The 24082-nt window shown below is 37.2% G+C and overlaps 1 protein-coding gene across 1 annotated transcript in view; it reads left to right on the forward strand.

Annotated features, from left to right (window-relative positions):
* TMEM38B (transmembrane protein 38B) overlaps positions 1–19253 on the forward strand; it is a 27651-nt gene extending 8398 nt beyond the window's left edge. The window contains exons 2-6 of the mRNA XM_006886911.1: positions 165–321; positions 6291–6475; positions 7421–7508; positions 10258–10375; positions 19044–19253. Coding sequence (XP_006886973.1) covers positions 165–321; positions 6291–6475; positions 7421–7508; positions 10258–10375; positions 19044–19253 — 758 coding nt within the window. The remainder of the gene's footprint in view (positions 1–164; positions 322–6290; positions 6476–7420; positions 7509–10257; positions 10376–19043) is intronic.
* The last annotated feature ends 4829 nt before the right edge of the window (positions 19254–24082 follow it).

Consider the following 24082-nt stretch of genomic DNA (forward strand, 5'->3'; position numbering starts at 1 on the left):
AAAAAAAAAAGATTATTTATAGTGATTATGATTGCCATATGTAAGAGAAATAGTAGATTCTTGAGAGTTAAGCATTTAATAAGTTTATTTGCTTAGTGCCTTTGGTATCTTTGGATTTTTAAATTATGCAACTCTCTCAGACCACTCTTCCTTTGCTGTTTTAGGGGCAGTTTCAGTGGCTTGGAGGAATCCTCTTTCAAGCTGGTGTACTGCTATGCTCCATTGCTTTGGTGGTGGAATTTTATCCTGTATACTTCTTGCAGAACCTCCATTGAGGTTTCTTGAAAACAACACTAATATATTACTGGCATCTTCAATCTGGTAAGTTGTCTATATGGTAGACTATGAAACAATATAAGAGTTGTTTCTGAGTTACTACTAAAATGGAATTTTTCTCTTTGGAAATGATTTTACATTTTTTTTTTTTTTGGGGGGGGAAACATGTTTAAGAGAAGGAATCCAAGTAAGAGAAGGATCCAAGTAAGGTTTTCTGTACAGAGTATTTATCTCTCTTTCTTAGTCATTGTTGTAGAGTTAAAATTGACTCATAACTGATCCAGCTCTTAATTTCCAAGACTAGAATATCAAGCAGGTGGAGATTGGTTTTTTGTTCTGTTGGTGACTCAACAGCCAGAGAGGCGTGGCCACTGGATTAGCCATGCAGCTACCAAGGGATTAGTGCATCATGGCCCCTCATATAAAAACTAGAGCTAAAAATCCTTGCCTTTAATAAATACCCAGAACCTGATTATTTTCATCATTATTTCTACTTGTAAATCAACAGTACTAAACACCACTGGGTGTTGGGTTTTTTTTCTTCCATTTTTATTGTCTTGTCTGGACAATTTTAATAACTCAGCTGTTATCACTCCCTTATCCCCAGTTTATTGTTCATATAGTTGTTCCCAGTGCCATTGAATTGATTTTGCCTTAACAGCGTCTAAACATATGGGTCTTGCCTGAGGAACTTTATGAGTTGGCACTGACTTGATGGTAGTAGATTTGGGTTCTAACTGTTGGAGTTCCTGGATGGGTCCTTATTGTTTGTAAGTGCCTAGCTACTATCTGAAAAGTTAGTGTTCAGATCCTCCCAGCGGTGCTTCTCAAGAAAGGCTTTGTGATCTTCTGAAAGATCACTACCATACTTGATGCAACAGCACATACACTAAAATTGGAGCAATACAGAGAGGACTAGCATGGCCCCTGGGTAAGGATGACACATGAATTCATGAAGCATTCCATAGTTTGTCATTGGAATATAATTTTATCCCTCTCAATGCATGTAATATTAATGTCATAAATGTGATACTGTTTTGCTAAAACCCCCTCAGAATCCTCAAAAAGATCATAACTGATGAAAACCCTGCCCTGCTACATACATATGGAGTAACTGTGAGTTGGAACCAGCCAGTTTGTAATTGGTGTGGCTTTCCAAGGATTTTAACATTGTCCTACTTTGTTATTTCTTCTTACCTGACATATTATCTATTTATATTTTTATTCTGTCTCACCCTACTAGAATGAGAGTATCATAAGAATTGGGAGTTTGTTTTGTTAACTATATGCCTGATACTGCTTATGACACCTTGCAGTAATATTTCAAAATGAAATATTGTGTATGGCTTTCTGGGCCTTTTTTTAAAACCTAACATTATTTTTCTAAGAGGATTATTTTTGCATGTAATTATATGTAGTATATTGCCTTTCATTGCTGTATAGTAATCCATTATATGAATACCTGTATTTCTTTTCTTTTTTTGCAGATAAATCTTTGTTTTAGTTTGAATTACTGGGTTATTTTAAAATGTGTATGCATTACAAAACAATAATACGCATACCAATGACGGTATCCCTCAGATAATTTTCTAAGTGCTGTACATTTAGTATCTCACTTGAGAACCCTCTGATGTAGGTACTGTTTTATTCTTATTTCATGAATGATGTAACTACAGCATGGAGAAACTAAATAACTGGACTGCTGTGTTACAGTGCTGACTAATTGGAGCCAGAATACAAATCTAGGCCATTTGGCTGTTTAGTAGTGGATTGTTTTTGTTCTAGAAATGTAGACCTGGTCGCTTTTTACACAGACCTTTGTAAATATTAGGCATACTACCTTAAATTTGATATTTTTGTGAGGAGAGACTGGTCCTTGGAGAGGGACATCATGCTTGGGCGGGTGGAGGGACAGCGCAGGAGAGGAAGGCCCTCTATGAGGTGGATTGATTCAGTGACTGGGATAATTGGGATGGGAGTGTCAGAGACAGTGCGATTGGCACAGGACAGAGCGGAGTTTAGGGCTGTTGTACATAGGGTCGCTATGAGTCGCAAGCGACTCGACGGCACATAACAACAACAACAACAATGTTAAAAACAAATTTCTGACTTTTGCTTCATTTACTTTAAATTTGAATTGACTCAAAATACTATCAAGCTAAAAGAGATTCCACGAACACTTGTTAAAAGGTAAACTTTAGTATGTCTTAGTGTTCACATCTGGAGATTAGCACCATCTACTGACAAAGACAAGCAATGACTTTGTATCCCTGTACAGTATTGTTGGAAGGCAGTGTTATAAGATTTTTCATTTTGAGAAACTGTTTCTGAGAGGATGTAATTACTATATAATCATTCTGTATAATGCTTTTTTTGAGACTTTGTTTTCCTTAAACTTAAAAATGTCACATATGCACATTTATATAATGGAGACTGCATGCACTTAGAAGAATAGAAATACTATTATATAATAATATATAGTATAATAATACTAGAAATATTATAAATGCTATTTGAGAAATAATCTTCCTGTTATACACATAGTTATGAATTTGTTAAAATAGTAACAGCATGAGCAAAACAGTCATATTGGACTCACATGAACTCTGTTTAGTTTTCTGTTTTGATTTAGTTAAGTAATATTTACTTAATAGAGGAATAAAATTAATAGTTAAATGAAAACACATCTTAGTGAGTAACTCTGGGTAGCTTCTCTTTGCTAAGTTATTGGTATTAATCTAAATTCTAGTCTCATTTTTATTACTTACACTGGTTTGACTTTCCTTCGTGTCAGTGGCCAAGTGTTTTGTTTGTATCTTGTCCTGGATTGTTACCGTGTGCCCTGAGTCAGAGCAGGCTCTTGGAAGCCTTGTATGACAGTTGAACTGCTCCCATCAAGGCTATTCATCTTTACAGAGCAAACTGGTCACTTCATTCACCTGTATAGTAGCTGAGTGGTTCAGTTGAACTGTCATTATTTTCTTTTTTAATTTTGTTTTATTTTATTATTTTTGTGTGCATGTACCGTCAAATTAGATCTGAGTGTTCAGGAGGAGATTGCCCCTCCTTCACCGGCAGAGCACCTAGTGGATTCGAACCGTGTACCTCTGGGATTGTAGTTGCAGCTTCTTGCCACTAGGCCACCAGAGCTCCCCTGAACTGTCATTATTTTCATTAGCAGTTGAATCAGTGTGTTACAAGCTTGATGTTTCTTAAATTGTGGTGTTAGTGAAAGTAGACAGAAAGGCAAGATTTTCACACATTCATTGATAACACATTTTCCTCCTTCCCTCTCCAGCACTCCTAGTATATGGACGGACAACTCATATTGACCCTATGAAAATATCAAGATGTATTGACTTTAGGTCGGTAGAGATCAGGAGTTATATTGCACTGGGAAAGTCTGCAGTCAGGGGTCTCCCCAAATTAGTGAAGTGCAGTGATTTTAGTTTGAAGATTAAGGTATGCCTGATTCAAACCATGGTCTTTTCACTTGTTTGCTATGCATCTGAGAGCTGGACAGTGAGTAAAGATGACAGAAGAAGAGTTGAGTTTTCTTTGAGTTGTAATGTTGGAGGAGAGTACTGAATAAACCATGGACCCAGAGCCAAAAATTAAACAGATGTTGTTTCAGGGAAGATGAATACCTGTTGCTCCTTGAAAGCAAGAGTGATGAAGCATCATCTCATACTTTGAACATGTTGCTGGGAGAGACTGTTCCTTGGAAAAGGACATCATGCTTGGAAAATTGGCGGTATGGCAGAGGAGAGGAAGATCCTCAACCAGATGGATTGACGTATTGACTGCAGCAATGGGCTCAAGTGTGTCAGAGATTGTGAAGTTGGTACAGACAGGACAGGGTTCAGATCTATTGTTTATAGGGTCACTACAAGTCATACTTGACTCAGTGGCACCTATAATAATGCTATCATCCATCCATTCCTTTTAGATAGTCTTTCTCTTCACCTATTCCCATGCATTGTTCCTTATTTATCCTCTTTTCCTGTTCACTGCCCCCCTCTTGTGTCTAACCTATTTTTATAACAGTGATCTTATGTGTTGTTTATCAGTTTGTGACTGAGATATTTCACTTAATATCATGTCTTCCATACTCATCCATGTTGTACAGTGCTTTACAAGTTCATTGTTGTTGAGCAGTCAGGCCACTTCCATCTCTTCGATATTGTGAATAATGCTGCAAGAAATATGAGTGTGCATACCTCTGTTTGTGTCACAGCTCTGCTTTCTTTAGGGTATATCCCGAATAGTGGGATAGCTGGGTCAAATGGTACGTCTGACTTCAACTTTAGGAAGTGCCAGACTGCTTTTCATAGCGGTTGTAACATTTGAAATTCCCCAACAGTGAATAAGAGTTCCAATCTCTCTATATCCTCACTAGCATTTGTTGTTTCTGACCTGTTGAACTTTGTTATTGTTGCAGGGGTAAGATGATACCTAATTGTTGTTTTGATTTGCATCTCTCTATTAACTAGGGGTTTTGAGCATTTCTTCGTGTGTGTGTTGACCATCTTACTTTTTTCTGTTCATAGCTTAAGTAGTATCTATTCATATCTTGTGCCCATTTTGTGATTTCGTTGGTTATCTTTTTCTTGTTGGCGTGTTCTAAAAATTTTAGACAAAAATCCCTTGTCAGATATGTTAATTTAGAATCTTTTTTTTCCCACAGTCAATGGGTTTTCTTCTTATTCTGTTGGAGAAGTTTTTGGATGTGATAAGGATTTGAGTTTTAGAATGTCTTCTTAATTTTATCTTCTCCTGGTTGTAGGCTTTTAATTATGCTTGGAAGTCTCTTCATGCCATATATTAGGGCTTCTAGAGTTGTTCCTCCTTCTTCTCTGATGAACTTTATAGTCTTTGTTTATACTGAGAGATTGCTGATCCAAACTCTTGTTGGTTTTTTAATGTGGTTTGAGGTAAGAGTGTTGATTGAATTTTCTGCACATTGTTGTCCAGCTTTGCCAGCACCATATGTTAAAGGGGCTGTCTTTCCCCATTGAATTGATTTCTTCTCCTTACCAAAGATAGGTTGACCAAAGGAGAATGGGTTGATTTCTGAGATCTCTATTCTGTTCCATTGATCTGTGTGTTTGCTGCTGTACCAGTACCTCACTCTCTTGATTACTGTGGCTGCGTAGATGGCTTTGAGGTCAGGGAGTGTGCTGCCTCCTACCTTGTTCCTTTTCAGCAGTGCTTTGACTGTAGGGGTCCCTTTCCATTCCAGACACAAAAAAGAGAGAAGCTGCTCAGGCTGCTTCTGTACAACCAAACCACCTCATGAAATTTTGTCCCTTGGTTTGGAGATTCAGAGGCATGATTTCATGCCCCCCCTTCAAAAGTTAACTTACTGTAGATATATTTTAGAAATTAAATAAGAAGTTATTTATTTATAGATGGTAGCAGTAATTATAGAGTAGGTGTAGTAATGCCACATTGATGACAAGGAAAAAAAATCCCCTGTACTCCTAGGAGTGATTCTACATTTATTTTGTTAATGGATTCAACACATAGCTTCTAGAACACATAAATACAAATTAGGAACCTAACAAATACCTTTTGTGTAATTAATATGTTTAGAAGTCCAACATTTATACTCTCCTCTGATCATGGCTGTGTAGTGTTGCAGACATGACTTTTTTTATGTGCTCACTTTCATTTTCTTTGAGTTGGAACTGACCCATTGCTGACTATCCAGCAGATTTTTGGGGGTTGCAAGTTATAGGGGAGGCGATTGCCATCTTTCCTCCTAGGAGCCCCTGGTAGATCTGAACCGTCAAAGAGATGCTGGCTCTGGGTTCGCCGTGCAACGCTGGTGAATGACACCAGCACGGTTCCTCTCTCACGGGTACTGAGAAGTGGAAAAAGTTAGGTGGCTTGCTTTATTGTGGTTGTTAGGAACCAGATCGGCCATATGTTTGAGGTAGGCCTGTGCTAACGTTTTATTTCTCTTCTCCTGATTCTGTCGATATATTAAAATATATAAATTTTGATTTCAGGTATATTGTATTTTTCTGCCCATGTGACCTAGTTTGCCAAGCCTATGCTTACCTACCTGTTCAAGTCTTGGCTGCAGGAATGAAGGAAGTGACCAGAACTTGGAAAATAGTAGGTGGAGTCACACATGCTAATAGCTATTACAGAAATGGCTGGATAGTCATGATAGCTATTGGATGGGCCCGAGGTAATATGAACAATATACAATATTAATAATGCATATATTTATACATACTAAGCTTACCTAAGAAATCAGATAACACTTATAAATAAAATACATTGTGCTGCCTTTTCTTTGTATGTATCTAATTTTTAATCTTAAATAACTACAAAATACAAAGTAAATATGATTGATTTGGGGTTCATAACACTTTGTGTGATTAATTTATTGTTGAGTTCTTTTATATGTGGAATTTGAATAAATTTCTTTGACTAAAGGTTAAGAAAATACAGTATAACTCACTTAACACTAATCACCAGTCATCAGTAAGGTTAATCCTTACTTGTTCCTCCTTTTGGAGAACAGAGATAACATGATGATTGGAGCTCACATGATATATGTGATTAAACTCTCTGCGTAAAGAGACTAGCAGCATCCTGTTTGTCTGTCTGATTTACAAAATAAAATAAAAAAGCCCAAACAATCACCACAGATTAGGAAATAGTAACTAGGGGATATTTTTGTTTTGATTTGTCTTCTTAGATCTGAAACAAATCTCTCCTCACATCTCTGTGCTGAAGGTACCAATGTTAGTTAACTTCAGATACAGTGTGACAGATAGTTGCTGTGCTGGTGAAAGGGCAGAATTGTAATTGTCTCAGTTCCATAATTGCACAAGGCAACTATTTTCCTCCTTCCCAAGAAGTGAATTTTTGTTGTTGTAATATGCCATCAAGTTGCCTGTGACTCCTAGTGACCCTATGAATAATAGCTCTGAACCCTGCTCTATCCTGAGCCAATCTCACTGTCTGTGACACACCTGCTCCCGTTATTCCTGTTACTGTGTTAACCCGTCTCATTTGGAGTCTTCCTCTTCTGTGCTGTCCATAGAATTGTTATTCTAACTCAGCTTTACCCCAAGAAAATAGACAAAAAAAAATTCTGACTAAATACTCTCATTATTATTTTCAGGTGCAGGTGGTAACATAATCACAAATTTTGAGCAGTTGGTTAAAGGAACTTGGAAGCCAGAAGGTGATGAATGGCTGAAGATGTCTTAGTAAGTTGGTACAAACTGTACTGAATCTGTTTTTTTATCCTGAATCTTAGGAAATCTGTTTTAAAAAACATTTTTGTGATACTGAAATAGGGTAGGGTTTAGATCTGTTGTTCATAAAATCACTGTGAATTGTAGGTGACTCAGAGGACCTATAACAATAACAAAAATATGGAAGACGCTGCTAGAATTACCTACTAATAATATTTAGAAAGAGAACTATCAGAGTTTATTCTTTCAAAAAGTATTTATTTTAAATAGAATTTTAAAACAGTTACTGATTCCATTCTTAGGTGTCCTTCCTGCCCCTTTCAAAAACAAAGCAAAACTAAAACCCTTTGGATTATTATAAGATCATCAAGATTCAAGGTGATACAGTCTTTAGGGAGTTATGTGTCAAGCCCAAAGGCCATACTTCTCTTGAGGTTCTACCCTTCGGCAGCTCTGAGGAAGAAACATTGTCAGTCTTTTCATGTGTGATTTATGGCATCTGAAAATTTACAGGAGGTCACTTCTGAGTGGGTTCTGACTCAGTGAATGAATGTGGTGAGAACATAATTTGTGAAGAGAAAATTTACAAAGGAATGGATTTCTTTGGGTAGAAATTAATTAGTTTCAGACTCTTATCATTTTCATTGTTGTTGTTAAGAAGCCATTGGAGTCAAGTACAACTTATAGTGACCCTGTGAACAGCAAGTCTGAACCCTGTCCTAGCCTGTGCTATCCTTAGAATCTCTGACACACTTGTGCTCATTGCTGCAGTCACTGTGTTAATCCAATTGCTTGAGAATCTTCCTCTCTTTCACTGACTATCTTTCCAAGCATGATATCCTTTTCCAAGGAATAGCTTTTCTTTCCTAACAACATGCCCAGGAATGTGAGACAAAGCTTCACTATCTTTGCCTTTCAAGGAGCTCTCTGGTTCCATCTTCTCCAAGGTGTGTCTATTTGTTCTTTTGGCAGTCCATGGGATATTCAGTACTCTTCTCCAATACCACAGTTCAAAAGCATTAGTTTTTCCTCTGTCATTCATTGCATAGCTCTTAGCAACATGGCAAGTGATTGAAAAGACCATGGCCTGAATCAGGTGCACCTTCGTCTTCAAACGGACATTGTTGCTTTTCAGTATTTTGAAGAGGGCTGTGACTGCAGACTTTCCCAGTGTAGTATGTCTCCTGATTTCTCCTGATTGCTGGTACCAAGTGTTTTGACTGAGGATTAATGTAAAATTAAATCATTGACAGTGCCAGTCTTTTCTCTATCTGTTATGATGTTGTTGCCTATTGGTCCAGTGGTGAGAATTTTTGTTTTCTTGATGTTGAGATGTAATTGAAGACTGTAGTGTCTGATCTTTTGCAGCAAGTGCTTCAGCTCTTCCTCACTTTCAGCAAGCCAAGTGTGTGGTCTTGTGTAATGATGTGAAACTGAGCTGACCTTGGGACTGCTACTCCTCAAAAAACCAGAGCTAAGAGCCTTTGCCTAAGTTTGTTGGAGGACTAGAGTGGAGAGCCATAATTGGCAGCACTGAGAGATTTGTTAACGCTGGCCAAAAGTTGGGAGGCTCAAGGCTGAGGGACCTGTGAGCACATCTTGGAAACTGTCCTGAGTGATTGTATTCTGCTAATTACCTGAATTATAACCTTTTGACTTTCCTGATATGGTTCTGTGTGTGGTCTGTGAGCTATCACAATGGATTTAGGACCTAATAGAGTAGTATTAGATGAGTAGAAAGAGGTGTGGGAGCGTGGGGGATCAGTTCATTGTGGAAATTGATTTTGTATTGTTCGGCCCTCCCCACGTGGCCTTTGCTCCATTTACAGTGACAAATTTATTACATGAAAGTAATGATTTTTATTTGGTAGACTAGACTCTTATATGCTCTGAATTTGTTGGCCTTTGAGTTGGAACTGACTCACAACTGACTTTCCAGGTTTATTTTTGTTGTCATTCACTGTAAGTTTGACAATTCATGATGGCCCTGTGAACAACAGGTCAGAAACTTGCCCCATGAAGGCAAATAGTATGGAAGAGAAGATTGTCTGTCTTTCTCCCAACCACCAGAGAGGCGTATTAGCAATGCAACTCCCTATGGACTATATACCACCAGAGCTCCCTAGATTATATATTTAGATTTTAAAATTTTAGTTTCATAGATTAAGATAGTAATATGTCTGTGTGTGTGTGTGTGTGTGTGTGTGTGTGTGTATTAAATGGCTCATACTGATGCATGTGACTAACTGTACATTTCTTACCAATTCTATGCCTCTTGTTGTTGACATCATAATGGCATCCTGAAATTGACAATCATGGGTTTATACCATGGAAACAATAAAATGTTAAATTTATCCTCCTTTTCCACCCCCTCACTCAGCACTTTCTAGAGATTTGGTGTATGACTCTTGGTGTAAGTTTCTCTAAAATGGCTAATTTATTTGTCTGAATTATACTGTGAAACATAAGGTTTTGAAATCCTTTTGAAAAAAGTGTTATATGGTCAACTGCAATTCAAAAACACCCTCTCTTTGTGGGAATCACAGTATATATGAACATACTAAATCTCTGGTAATACATGTATTGAACAAACCTGTTGAAAGAACTCAACATTTGCTAACCTTTATAAGTACATTCATAGTACTCACTTTTGTATTATATCTCATACATTAGCTCGTTAAATTAGCATTTTGTGGAGTACTTTGAGAAATAGAGGGCTAGGTCATGTTTACTGCTTACTAACTTAAAGTTTCTTTTTCAGCCCTACCAAAGTAACCCTCCTGGGGTCAATTATGTTCACATTTCAGCAGGCCAATCTTCTTGGAATATCACAGCATAATCTGATGTTCTGCTATACTGTCTTCCTTGTGACTACAAAGGTAAGTATAGCAGCTAACTATAAATTAGGTCTGTAAGTCTTATGTAACTCTTGCCCCTTGATAGAATTTTATATATCAGGCAAGAAACAGACACATTTCTTTGTATTCTTATTATAATTTTAAAAGATTAGTTGTTTTTTTTTTTACCCTAAACACACTTAATATTCCATGAGCTGCCAAGAGAACAAACAGATATGTCTTAGAAGAGTGCAGCCAGAGTGCTCCTTAGAGGCAAGTTTGGTGAAGCTTTGTCTCACATACTTTGGTCATATTGCTAGGAGAGGCTATTTTTTGGAAGGAGGCATCATGCTTGGAAAGGTGAAGGGTCGGCATGGGCTCAAATGTGTCACAATGATGAGGGTGGCACAGGATAGGACAGGATTCACATTTGTAGTTAATAAGGTCCCTGTGAGTTATACTCAGTTGGGAGGCACCGCCAACAACAATACTGTAAATAAGAGTTACTTGAGTCTTCTTTTGCTTTATGCAGAATCTGTTAGCAAAGACTATTGGTAACCTACGAAGCCAGAGAATAGTAGACAGAGTCAAGGATGATTAGATATTGCAAAGGTTCTATTGTCTCATTTGTGAGATGGAGTACTTGGGTTAGATATTCTCTTAAGTTTCTTTAGATTCTTGGGATTTCAAGATTTTATATTAGGACCTATGTTTAGTCAAATCAGGTCAGATATAGTTAATCAGCTTACACTTGATTGCTAACATAATTAGAAATGCCCAGTTTACTCCAGCTTTCAAGTAAATCACAAACACCCACCAGGATCCAACTATGCTAAGCTAAAGTTTCACTCACAGGTAGGACCAGACTGACTTTTAAATACAGAGGCGTGTCCATCAGATCCTGTTAGCCAACACAAGAAGCATCCCACCCAAGCTGATTGTGAACAAGATCAGATACAGTTCATCAGTTTATACTTGATTGCATACACTCCTAGAGAAGTAGCCCTAGAGAAAAAAGAACAGTAGCCTATAAAGGAGAGTAAATAAGATTAAACTCTAATTTCTCAGTAGAAACTATGCAAGTAAGGAAACAGTGGAATGACACATTAAAAACTCTGAAAGAGAACAACTGGCAGTCAGGAATCCTGTACCCATCAAAGTTCTCCATAAAATATGATAGAAAAAGCAGGACATTCTCAGAAAAGCATAAGCTGTAAGAGAGTTTGTGAGACAAAAATCAGTGCCACAAGAAATTCTAAAGGAAGTCCTTCCCCTGGAGATGCCACCAAAAAGTGGTTGGATCAAAGTAGCCAGCAACAGCATATAAAAGAACAAAAATGACAGAAATAAAACCTTGCCTTTCAGTAATCACACTGATCATATATAGTACATCCTGAAATATTTCATTGTCTGCCAATTCTTTGTGATAAAATTGTGGGGTGGCATCAAAGTGAGAAGAGAAAGAAAAAAAATCAACCCAAATGATGTCAGGATAGACCCTGAAAATTTTACTGGAGAGTTGAGAAGCAAAAACAAAGGGAATACAAAGAAAAAGTAGGAGATATCACACTCTTTGACCTTAAAACGGTGTCAAGAAACAATAAGATTGGCACAGGATCAGGCAGTTTAGGGCTGTTGTACATAGGGTTGCTATCAGTCGCAGGTGACTCTACAGTACGTAACAAAAAAACATATGTAAAAAGTGAAACCATGTAAGTACTAACCGAAAACTTGGGTGACTTCCTTTTCATTCTCAATGTAGAGGAAAGTCTAGTAAGTTTCTCACTCACATAAGGAAAGGTTGATAAATTTGACTTTAAAAATATGGCAAAAAAAAAATCATAGTAAAAAAAGTAACTGTTACATTGTGATAAAATACCAGAAAGGACTGATATTACTAATATGTAACAATTTCTTAAAGACTAAGGGAAGACACCACAAGATAAAGATAAATAACCCAATTGAAAAATGGGCACAGGATATGAACAGACACTTCACTAAAGAAGACATTCAGATGGCCAACAAATACGTGAAGAAAATGTTCAAAATCCCTAGCTCTAAGAGAGATGCAAATCAAAACAACTATGAGATATCATCTCACCCCAGTCAGAATAGCAAAATTTAACAGAACAGCAAATAAAAAATGCTGGCGAGGTTGTGGAGAAACTGGAATCTGTTCACTGTTGGTGGAAGTGTAAAATGGTGCAATCACTATGGAAGGCTGTATGGAGTGCTCTCAAAAAGTTGGAAGTAGAAATACCATTTGACACAGCAATTCCACCACTAGGAATATATCCTAAAGAAACCAGAACTTGCCATCCAAGCAGATATATGCACACACATGTTTATTGCTGTGTTGTTCAAAATAGAAAAGGGATGGAAACAACCCAAGTGCCCATCAACGAACAAGTGGGTAGAGAAGCTGTGGTATATTCACACCATGGAATACAATGCAGCAGTGAAAAACAAGGAACTCATGAAATATTATACAAAGTGGATGACCCTGGAGGACATTATGTTGAGTGAGTATCTCAGTCACAAAAGGACAAATACTGCATAGTGCCACTGTTGTAAAACAGGACTGACAGTGGGTTGGGGGTAACTAAGAAAAGAGGATAAATAATGTACACTACATGAAAACAGATGAGGGAAAGAAGTGCTTAAAAGGAATATATGATTAGGTATTATTTGTATGATAACAGTGCAGAATAAGAGCTACATTGTAAAGTGGACTGGGGTGGGAGTAGGGAATTGTACAACAGTGAAAGAATTTCTTCCCCTCCCCCCAAGAGAAAAGCAAACTAGGAATGGGTTGGAAGGAAAATGTGCAACAATGAATGAATGGAAATCCGAATTCTCTATAAACTTTCATTAAAATCTCAAAAAAAATTTAAAAAACAAAGGGAAAAAAGACCAAAATCCAAGTTTTAAAAAAATTTTAGAAATTTTGAAAAAGTTGCCAACAGATAATTCAATATGAGACTCATCTTCAGCTATATCAAAAAAGGTTAAACTCACCTAAAAATTAGAGAAATGCATATTAAAATGATGCTGAAATACCATTTGTCACTTAGTGGCAGAAAATAAAAACAGATTTTGCGACACATTCTGTGGATGATGCTGTGGAGAAACAGGCACTGGTGCTGTTTTTCTTTAGTGTTTGCAGGATATCACTGCATGTTTTTACTTTCTAGGTATTCATCTAGGTTTTTTGTGCATATTTATAGGAACTTTAACACCAAAATAAGCTCTGGTGGCATGGTCTGTAGAGTGTTGTGCTAACCAAAAGGTCGAGCATCGCAGAGGGTTGGGTCAGTTAGTGGCTCTGAGGGAGAGAGAGGAACAGTCTCTCCCTTAGGCTTGATAGTCTTAGAAGCCCAACGGGGAGTTGCTGTGGATTAGAATTGATGATACCACAGTGAATTTTTGAGTTTTAATTGCAATTTGTCATCTTGTTGTTGATACTGTTAGGTGGAATTGAGTCTACCACTGTTCATAGTGGCAGTATGAACAAGAAATCAGAACCTTGCCCTGTTTGTACCTTCCTCACAACCTCACCTTGCTCGGGTCGGTTGTTGCGGTAATGACCGCAGTCCATCTCGTCAGCTTTCTCTTTCACGAACCCTCTATCTTTCCAAGCATTATGTCTTTTTTTTCCAAGCAGTGGTCCATGTTGGCAACATGTCCAAAGTATGTGAGATGAAGTTTCACCATCCTTGCTTCTAAGGAACACTCTCTTAATAGTTTGTGAAATAGTTTTTTCCACTCTGTTTTCCCTTGGTATGCTTATGAAACATGTACACAGTGTATATCATTCATGTGCATTGCTTTTCACACATTCCTACATTTTCATTGTTTTGAATGATCACTTATACATTGTGTTTTATAATATTAATCACAGTTAATTTATGCCTACTATTATCACATCTTAGGTCACCATAGGTTCTTCACCAATTCCTTTACCTTCAGTCCCTCTGCTCACCAAACTCTGTTCCCTTAATGCTCTCCTCTCCTCCCATTCCTCTACTTCTCTACCTTCTTTCGCATCCCCTTTTTGACTTTTTCCCACATCTTACTAATTATCCTTGTATTTTTACAATAGTAATCTTATTCGGTATTTGTCCATATGAGACTGAGTCAGTATGTTTTATTTTTAAAATACCAAAAAGTAAGTGTTCATTTCACTTTTCACAATTATATTGTATCACCTTGCTTAATTAAGACCTGATACGAGACTAAATTCACAAAATTCTGTTCTTGAACCTCTTAACTATTTCAGCAGTAATGCTGATGCTAACAGTACTTCTCAGCTGAGTGATGAGTCTACTGGGAGTGATGAGTCTACTGGGACTTTGAAAAATACTAACGTTCACATCCTTAGGAAACTTTAAATTCTGACACCCTTAAGGATAGTACTATTTTCCTGAGATAGTGGAGCACTGATTTTGATGTTTTCTTTTTGTCTTTCATTGGCAGTTCATTAAGCTAGGCTTAGATTTCCCTATTGCAACATGTCTTTTGATTTCTTGACTATTGCTGTCATGGGTATTTGGTGTGAATCCAGATATTTATCCCCATTCCCAAAAAAGATGGTCCAACAGAATGTGGAAATTTTCAAACAATATCGTCAGTATCACGTGCAAGTAAAATCTTGCTGAAGATTATTTAAAAACAGTTGGGACAATACATTCACAGGCCCATAAATTCAAACTGGATTCAGAAAAGACTGTGACACAAGGGCATCATTGCTGATGTCAAGTGGATCTTGGCTGAAAGCTGAGACTACCAGAGAGATGTTTACTTGTGTTCGTTGATTATACAAAGGCATCTGACTGTTACAACAGATTATAGCTAACAATGGGAATCTCAGATCTCTTAATTGTGCTCATGAGAAACCTATACATAGACCAGGAAACTGTTGTCCAAAGAGAAAAAGAGAATACTGTGTGGTTTAAAATTAGGAAAAATGGACATCAGAATTGTATCCTTTCTCCAAATTTATTCAGTCTTTATGCTGAGCAGATTATTCACGAAGTTGGACTACCAGAAGAATGTGATATTAGGATTGGAGAAAGACTCATTAACAGCCTGTTACGCGGATGGCACATTCTTACTTTCTATAAATGAAGAAGGCTTGAAGCCCTTACTGTAGGAAGTCAAAGACTACAGCCTTCAATATGAATAATATCACAACATTAAGAAAACAAAAACTCCTGACTTCTGGATCAATAGGCAAAGTCATGATAGCTGGAGAAAAGATTGAAGTTGCCAGCAGTTTGAGTTCATGTGAATCCACAGTCAGTATATATGGTTGTAGCATTTACCATCATTGCCTTTAGTTTTTGTGCATCCCTCAATATTTTACTTTAGTCACTTTCTCCTGATCTCCACCATATTGTGTATTGCCTTTTCTTTTACCAGAACAAATGTGTGTCTCTTATCTTGATTCTAGTACCTCATTCTAATACTAAGTAATTCTTCCTCATTCTTCCTTCTCCTCTCCTTTCTGTCAGTTTCTTTCTGCACATAAAATTATTTTTTAAATTTTAGAGATGATATATATATTTGTTCTTTTCACTGTTTCTTTTCCCATTTCGTTCTTTCTTGTATAGTATTCCATTGTATGTATATTCCACCTTTTGTCAATTCATCTGTTGATGGATATGTAGATTATTTCTGTCTTTTTGCTATTGTGATTAATGCTGCAATGAACATTGGCATGCATAAATTTATGTCACTGCTTTTATTTTTATAGATTATATTAGTATCTTTACTAGGGAGCTTGTTGAATAATATATTTCTAGCTTTTTGGAAAGTGCTATACAATTTTCCACAGTGGTTGTACAATTTTACAATCCTGTCAGCAATGTGTAAGACTTCCAGTTTTGGTTACAAGCTGGTCATCGTTTCTTGTGTTCTCTGTATTTGAGTATGGCTATTTTTGTGGGATTAAGATGGTTTCTCATTATAATTCAGGTTTGTATCTCTCCAGTGGCTACAGTTGAATTCTGATGGCTCACGAATCCTGTCAAAATCAGGTGTGAAGCGCTGAACACTAGTGACAAAGATCCGAAAAAGTGTGGGATGATAGCAGCAATGAGGAGAGCAAAAGGTCATTACCAAGACAGAGGAGAAAGAAAAAATCAAAGTGGGTGTCAGAAGAGATTATGAAAATTTCATTAGAGCATCAAGAGACCAAAATAAAAGGGGAAGATGCCAAAGTAAAAAAAGGTAAACAGAAGATTTTAAAGGACAGTCAAAAAGATAACGAGGATGTTATAATGGAATGTGCAAAGAGCTGGAGTCGGAATAAAAAGGGAAGAACTTGCTTGGCATTTCTCAGCCTGGAAAAACGGAAAAATAAATCCAATCCCTGAGTTGCAATACTGAGAGATGCTGTGGACATCTCTTGAATGATCCTGGAAACCTCAAATGAAGATGAAAGAAACACGGAGTCCCTGTACAAAAAAATACTGGTTGAGACTGAAAGATTTCAGGAAGTACCATCTGAAAAAGTGCTAATGGTAATGAAGACATTGAAGCTTCACTGAAAGCTTTGGCAAAATATAAGGCCCCAGAAATCAGTGAGATACCAGTTTAACATGTTTCACGTAATGGATGCAGCCCTGGATGTGCTCACTTGTCTGTGCCAGGAAATTTGGAGGACTGCTGCCTGACTCTTTAATTGGAAGAGATCCTTGTTTGTTTCCATTTCCAAGAAAAATGACTCAACAGAATGTGGAAATTATTATGTCATCATTGCCACATTCAAGCAAAATATTGCTGAAGAGCATAGAAAAATGGCCAGACCATTACATTGAGAACTGCCAGAAGTTCAAGTAGGGTTTAGAAGAGGCCATAGCATCAGGGCTATCATTGCTGATGTCAGATGGATCCTGGCTGAAAGCAAGGAATACTGGAAGAATGTCTATTTGTGTTTTATTGGCTGTGCGGACATATTTGACTCTGGGGATCAAATAAACTATGACTAATTTAAAGAAGAATGAGAATCCCAGTATACTTAATTATGCTCATGTAGATAACCTACGAAATTATGCTCATTTGAAATCATTGGCCAAGAAGCTGTTGTCCAAGTGGAGCAAGGAAACTGAACAATAGAGAAACACAAATTCCTTCCCATCCACATGACAAAGTCAAAGTAAATGGATAGGAAAGCCAATTTGAACAATAAACCCAATTACATATTCAGAAGATTAAAATATCAGATGACAAGACCAAAGACTCAACAGAACAGTTGGACCTAGTAAAGTAATTCAGTACAGTGTCAGGATATAAGATCAATAGGCAAAAATCAGTGGGATTTCTCTACAGTAGTGAAGAAAACGTGAAAAAGGAAACTAAGAAAGCAATACCTTTTGCATTAGTCAGCCACAAGATGAAATACTTAGGATTAAACTTAACTAGCGACACAAAAGACCTTTATAAGGAAAACTACAAAACACTGCTACAAGAAGCAATAAGAGGCCTTGGAGGCAAAGATGATGAAGCTTTCTTTCATATAATTTGGTCATGTTGCTAGGAGAGGTTATTCCATGGAGGTTTATTCCATGGTTAAAAATCCTGTTTGGGAAGATGGAGGGGCAGTGAAAAAGAAGACCCTCCACCAAGAGGGTTGACATAGTGACTGCGGCAATAGGTTTGAGTGTCTCAGAGATTGTGAGGATGGCATGGGATAAGACATTGTTCAGATCGGTTGTTGATAGGGTTGCTGTGAGTCACACTCAATTAATTATTTGGCATCTAATAATAACATGGGTGGGAATATATGATTAGGATGTGTTAGTCCACAAGGGGATTGGCTAGTCTTGCTATTAAATTGAGTTGGTTCAGCAGCAGAATTTGAGCATCTTACCACCAGCCAAAAAGAAGAGAAGAATGTAGTGTTCCCTTCAGGGTCAGAGATCTTGTGCCAGCCAGACCATTTGCAACCACAGTAGAGAACCAGAGACTTGACATGAGAAAGAACTGACCTTGGGAGTGCTACCCTATAAAGCAGAGCTAGGAGCTTTCCCCCACCTTTGTTGGAGGATAGTGGGGAGAGCGATAAATTGGCAGGACTTTTTGACTGCTTATTTGGTACTGCTTATTTGAGCTGTGGTGCTGGAGAAGAGTATTGAGAATACCATGGACTGCTAGGAAAACAAACAGATTTGTCCTGGAAAGGGTTAAATCGGGTGACTCCTTGGAGGCAAGGATTCAGAGGCTCCGTCTAACATACTTTTGGACATGTTGTGAGGAGAGACCAGTCCTTGGAGAAGGACATCATGCTTGGGAGGGTGGAGGGACAGCGCAGAAGAGGAAGGTCATCTATGATGTGGATTGATTCAGTGACTAGGATAATCGGGATGGGAGTGTCAGAGACAGTGCGATTGGCACAGGACAGAGCAGAGTTTAGGGCTGTTGTACATAGGGTCGCTATGAGTCGCAAGCGACTCGATGGCACATAAAAACAACAACAAAATATTTGGTACTCAGAATATACCTTGGTTTAGTTTAGTTTTGTTGTTTTAATTACTTAGTGAACTTTTACAGTGAACTTTTTACATCTTTGCACAGAACCTAACTTAGTTTACGCCTTCTGTATATTAAATTTAAGGCAATTATTTTAGATCCTGTTTGTTAATTTTTTCCCCCTCTCAGTTCTGAGAAACCGAAAAAATAAATTAAAAATTCAACTTTCCCCTTGTAGATAACCATGATGCTCACAGAGACGTCTCTTCTGCCTTTTGGTTCCTTCGAGGATGCATTGGGTCGCATGCTGTTTGGCTTTCCTCAGCAGTTTTCATTAGGTGGAAAGAAAAGTGAAACGAAATCCAATGGTACTGGCTCAACCACCTCAACAAAGCCTGCAGCTGATGCTTCAGATAGTCTTAATAGGCACAGTAAGAAGACTGAGTAAACATATGAGTCATACAAAAAACCCACCACCACAGAACCACACATGTGTTTATATATATCTACCTGCTAGATTGATAAATATTTCTATGTAAATGATGTGAAATAAAAGATTTTATATAAAGAATGTAGATGACAAAAATAGAGGACTTTTTTGTTTTAGAGAAATTAACCTTTTGTGGATTATAATTAATGAATTCTGTGAGTGTATCATGTGAAAATGTCTTTCCAAGTTAAACTCTTGTGATTATTTTGTTTTATATTTATAAAATAAAACTAGACTGAAACAATTACAGAAAGTAAGCCTAACACTATTTTTTTAAAAATGAAAACTTTTTAATTTAGATATTGTCATAAAAATACTTTCATTTGAACTGTTACTCATTAGAATTCTGCTATACTACATATTAGAATTATAATTTCCTAAGCACAGAAAATAATTCTGAATTACTTTTGACACTGGAAAGTGTAAACTCTTCCTAAATTACTTTTCATTATGAATGAAAATAAATTACTAGTTTTTATTTCAGAGATAGTCCTGTGTCTTTATGTCTATTAAATGGAAAATATCTGATATTTTATTTCTAGCAATATTTTTCAGTATCATACTAGAACTGGAGTCTGTTTTACATTCTTTTTAAAAACCTTTTCCTTTTGTTGTTGTTTTGTCTAAAAGGAAAATCAAGGATGTAATTTTAAAGAAATTATTCCATGGATTTTTTTAAGCTTTTTTTTTGTTTTAAAGATGTGTATCTCTTTAAAACACATTTGTTTTCAACTACAAAACAAATTATTCTTAGGTTTTACATATGGTTAACTCTCCTCTGATCTTGGTTGTATTATTAGTAGTTATTATTTTAATGCTTAAAAAATTTCTTAGTAAAAACTTTCCGTTACTCTGTTTCCTTTCTAGTGGGAGGTTTTTTCAGTTTTTAGTTTAATGTTTTTCATTAGTTGTCTTGTGTCATATTTTAATCTACATAAACATATATTTTATTTTGCATCAGAATTAAATACCTCTATGTGAAATTGCCTGACTTTTATTAGTATTGTTCTTGGACATTTCATAGTAACCAACTAACCAAGGATATCAGTTAATGAAAGACACATAGAGAAACAAAATTTTTAATTTGGTTCCTTTTAGGCAAAGTAAAAAGAAATAAAAAGTACTTGTTTTAGATTTTCTTGCTCTATTCTTTTGTTTAAAACTTCAGTTATAACTGTACAGCTCTGTGCCATGATTTTTTCTGTCATAAAAATGAATCTGCTGCCTGCAAAGAGTTAATGTATCGTATTTTTAGACTTTTAAAGGATTCAGATTACACTCATGTTGTAAGTTTTTACTTTTTTAAAAAAATTATAGCTGTAAACATCAACAGGTACTAAAGGGTTTTTTGAATGTTTTTTGAAACTTTTATAGCCTTGGATTGCTAAGAAAGTTGTATTTTTAATACTGTGACAGAAAACATTAAATATTTATGAATTCTGTATTATATTTGATACTCTGTATTTAAACAATCTTTTTCAAAATTAAAATCTTACTAAATATTGCACTTTTTTGATATTTGAATTCAGTTGTCATAGAAATGGTAGAGATCTTGATTTATATTTGTATTAAAGACAAACTTATTAAAATAACTTATTTCACACCAATGGAGTATTACTTTATTTTTATGTTTTTTCTTTTAATATTGTATGAGCTAAGAATAAAAAATTCTTCTTGTGTTTGACTTCTCTATATACACACATGTACATTCATTCAATAATCACTGCCCAAATAGGTTATCAGTACAGATTTTATTCTTCTATGCAAATATCCTCAAAGAAATGGATTGACACAGTGACACTAATAATGGGCTGAAATACGGCAGAGATGGAGATGACACAGAAGAGGGCAGGGTTCAGAGATTTCCTTTGACTTACAGTTGATTCAATAACATTTAACAACATGCAAATATCCTATAATCTTTGTTTCATAGTTCTGGAACTCCCAACCTGAATCTGATCATACCTGCCTGTAGAGACTTGACTGGATTTGCAAAGCCTGGATGAGTCCTGTAGGCCTGCCCTACACCAACAGTCATTGATGGTACTGAGAAGGTCAAGACCTGTCACATCACTTAAGGAGAGGAGACAAGAGTCTGGCAATACCATCATCAGATTAACTCAGTGATCTAGTAAAGTGATAAACCTAGTTCAGTAGTAAAATGTGGCCAAGGTAATAACTGTTGTCAGATGAGTTACTCTTCTTTAAAGTATAAAGCAAGGGCTGGAGAGATTTGATATGAGATATGCAAGTTTCTAGAGAAATTCCAGTTAAGAGAATCTAGCATAAATCTGGGAATCTGAGATAAAAAGAATGGAGAAACGAGAATATTTCCTTTTTAGTGCTTGATCGTTTTCTCTCTACTCCTGTGAGCCCAGACACCGTTGCTTTAAACTCTTCCCTCAAATTAGAATTAAGATTAAAAAAAAATATTTAATTAGATTGCAGTTGTGTGGTTTATTGGAAAAGGATTTATGTGTTAAAAACCTGGCATTCATCCATACAAACTTTTTGTAGTTTTTGCCTCATTTACAATTTGTGCAGCTTGGTGGTGTATCAGGTTAGGTGTTGAGATGCTAACTGGACAATTGGTTCAAGCCTATCTGCTTTTCCAAGAGAACTTGATGGAGTAGTTCTGTTTTGTCCTGTAGGGTTGTCGTGAGTTACTGTTATTGGCGGTGGTTGTTATGTGCCGTTGAGCCCCTTGTGACTCATAGTGACCCTATGTACAACAGCCCTAAACTCTGTCCTGTGCCAATTGCACTGTCTCTGACACACCCATTCCAATCACTGAATCAATCCACCTCATAGAGGGCCTTCCCCTCCTGGGCTGTCCCTCCACCCTCGCAAGCATGTTGTCCCTCTCCAAGGCCTGGCCCCTCCTTACATGCCCGAAATATGTCAGACGAAGCCTCAGAATCCTTGCCTCTAAGGAGCCGCCTGGTTTAACCTCTCCTGGATCCTGGATGAATCCGTTTGTTTTCCTAGCAGTGCATGGTACCCTCAATACTCCTCCAGCACCACAGCTCACAGGCATCAATTCTTCTATCCTCCCTCGTCATTGTCCAACTCTGATGCATAACAAGTGATAGCAAGGACCATGGCCTGTATCAGATGCACCTTAGTCTCCAAAGAGACACCATTGCTCTTCAGTACTTTGGGGAGGTCCCTAACAGCAGACTTTCCCATGGCAGTACGTCTTTTAATTTCCTGGCTGCTGGTGCCAAGAATGTTGACTGTGGAGCCAAGCAGACTAAAGCTGTGAACAATCTCAATCTCTTCACCATCCATCCTGATGCGGCCAATTGGTCTAGTGGTGAGAATCTTTGTCTTCTTGATATTGAGCCTCAATCCATGTTGAAGGCTGCAGTCCTTGACCCTCTACAGCAAGCGCTTCAAGTCCTCTCAGCAAGCAGGGTTGTGTCATCTTCATAATGCAGACTGTTGATAGATCTTCCACCAATCCTGACGCCACACTTCCCATAGAGACCAACCTCTCTGAAAATCTGTTCTGCATACAGATTGAAACAGTATGGAGATAGGACACATCCCTGGTGTACACCCTTCCCAATTTTGAACCATGCAGTTTCCTTGCTTTGTTCTGACGACTGCCTCTTGGTCCAAGTGTAGGTTTTGCATTAGCATGATCAAGTGTTCTGGGATTCCCATTTTTCTCTGAGTCAGTCACAGTTTGTTATGATCCACACAGTCAAACGCCTTTGCATAATCAATGAAACACAGATAGACACTCTTCTTATATATCCTGCTTTCAGTCAAGATCCATCTAACATTAGCTACAATATTCCTAGAACCAAGACCCCTTCTAAACCCAGCCTGGACTTCTGGTAGTTCTCTGCTGATGTGCTGTTCCAGTCGTTTTTGGATAATTTCAGTAGCATCTGCTTGCATGTGAAATCAATGATATTGTTCTATAGTTTCCACACTCTGTTAGGTCACTCTTCTTTGGTACGGGAACAGATACAGATCTCTTCCAGTCAGTTGGCCAAGTGGTTGTTCTCCAGATTTCTTGGCACAACTTGGTGAGCACGTCCAGGGCAGCATCTGTTAGCTGAAATATGTCAATTGGTATACCATCTATTCCTGGGGCCTTGTTCTTTGCTAGTTCCTTCAAAGAAGCCTGAACATCTTCATCATCATAGGCTCTTATTCATATGTTCATGAAATTCTTCTGTGTCTTCCAATTCCTTTCGATACAGTGACTCAGTATATTTTTTCCATCTTCTTTTAATACTTCCTGGATCATTTAATAGTCTGCCTATAGCAACTCGAGGTTTGAATTTGTTCTTCAGTTCTTTGAGCTTAAGAAATGCTGAGCAAGTTTGGCCCTTTTGATTTTCTGACTCAAGCTCCTTGCACATTTCATTGTAATATTTTGCTTTGTCATCCCATGCTGCTTTTTGGAATCTTCTATTCAGTTCTTTAGTATCTTGAATTCTTCTTTGTGCTTTGGCTTCTCTGTGCTCCAGTGCAATCTTCAGAGTTTCTTCTGACATCCATTTTGGTCTTCTCTTCCTCTTCTGTCTTTGTAATGAACGTTTCCACTTTTCTTGGATGATATCCTTGATATCCTCCCACAACTGATCTGGTCTTCGTTCATTCGTGTTCAAGGCCTCAAACCTGTTCCTGAGATGATTCTGAAATTCAGGTGGGAAAAACTCAGAGTCATATTTTGGCTCCAGTGGGTTTGGTTTAATTTTCCTCAGCTTCAGCTTGAACTTGCATACGAGTACTTGGTAGTGGATTAATAATTCACATCTGTGGTGATA

Source organism: Elephantulus edwardii, unplaced genomic scaffold, assembly GCF_000299155.1.
Source record: "Elephantulus edwardii isolate Elephantulus edwardi_28Jun2011 unplaced genomic scaffold, EleEdw1.0 scaffold00052, whole genome shotgun sequence".
NCBI lineage: Eukaryota > Metazoa > Chordata > Mammalia > Macroscelidea > Macroscelididae > Elephantulus > Elephantulus edwardii.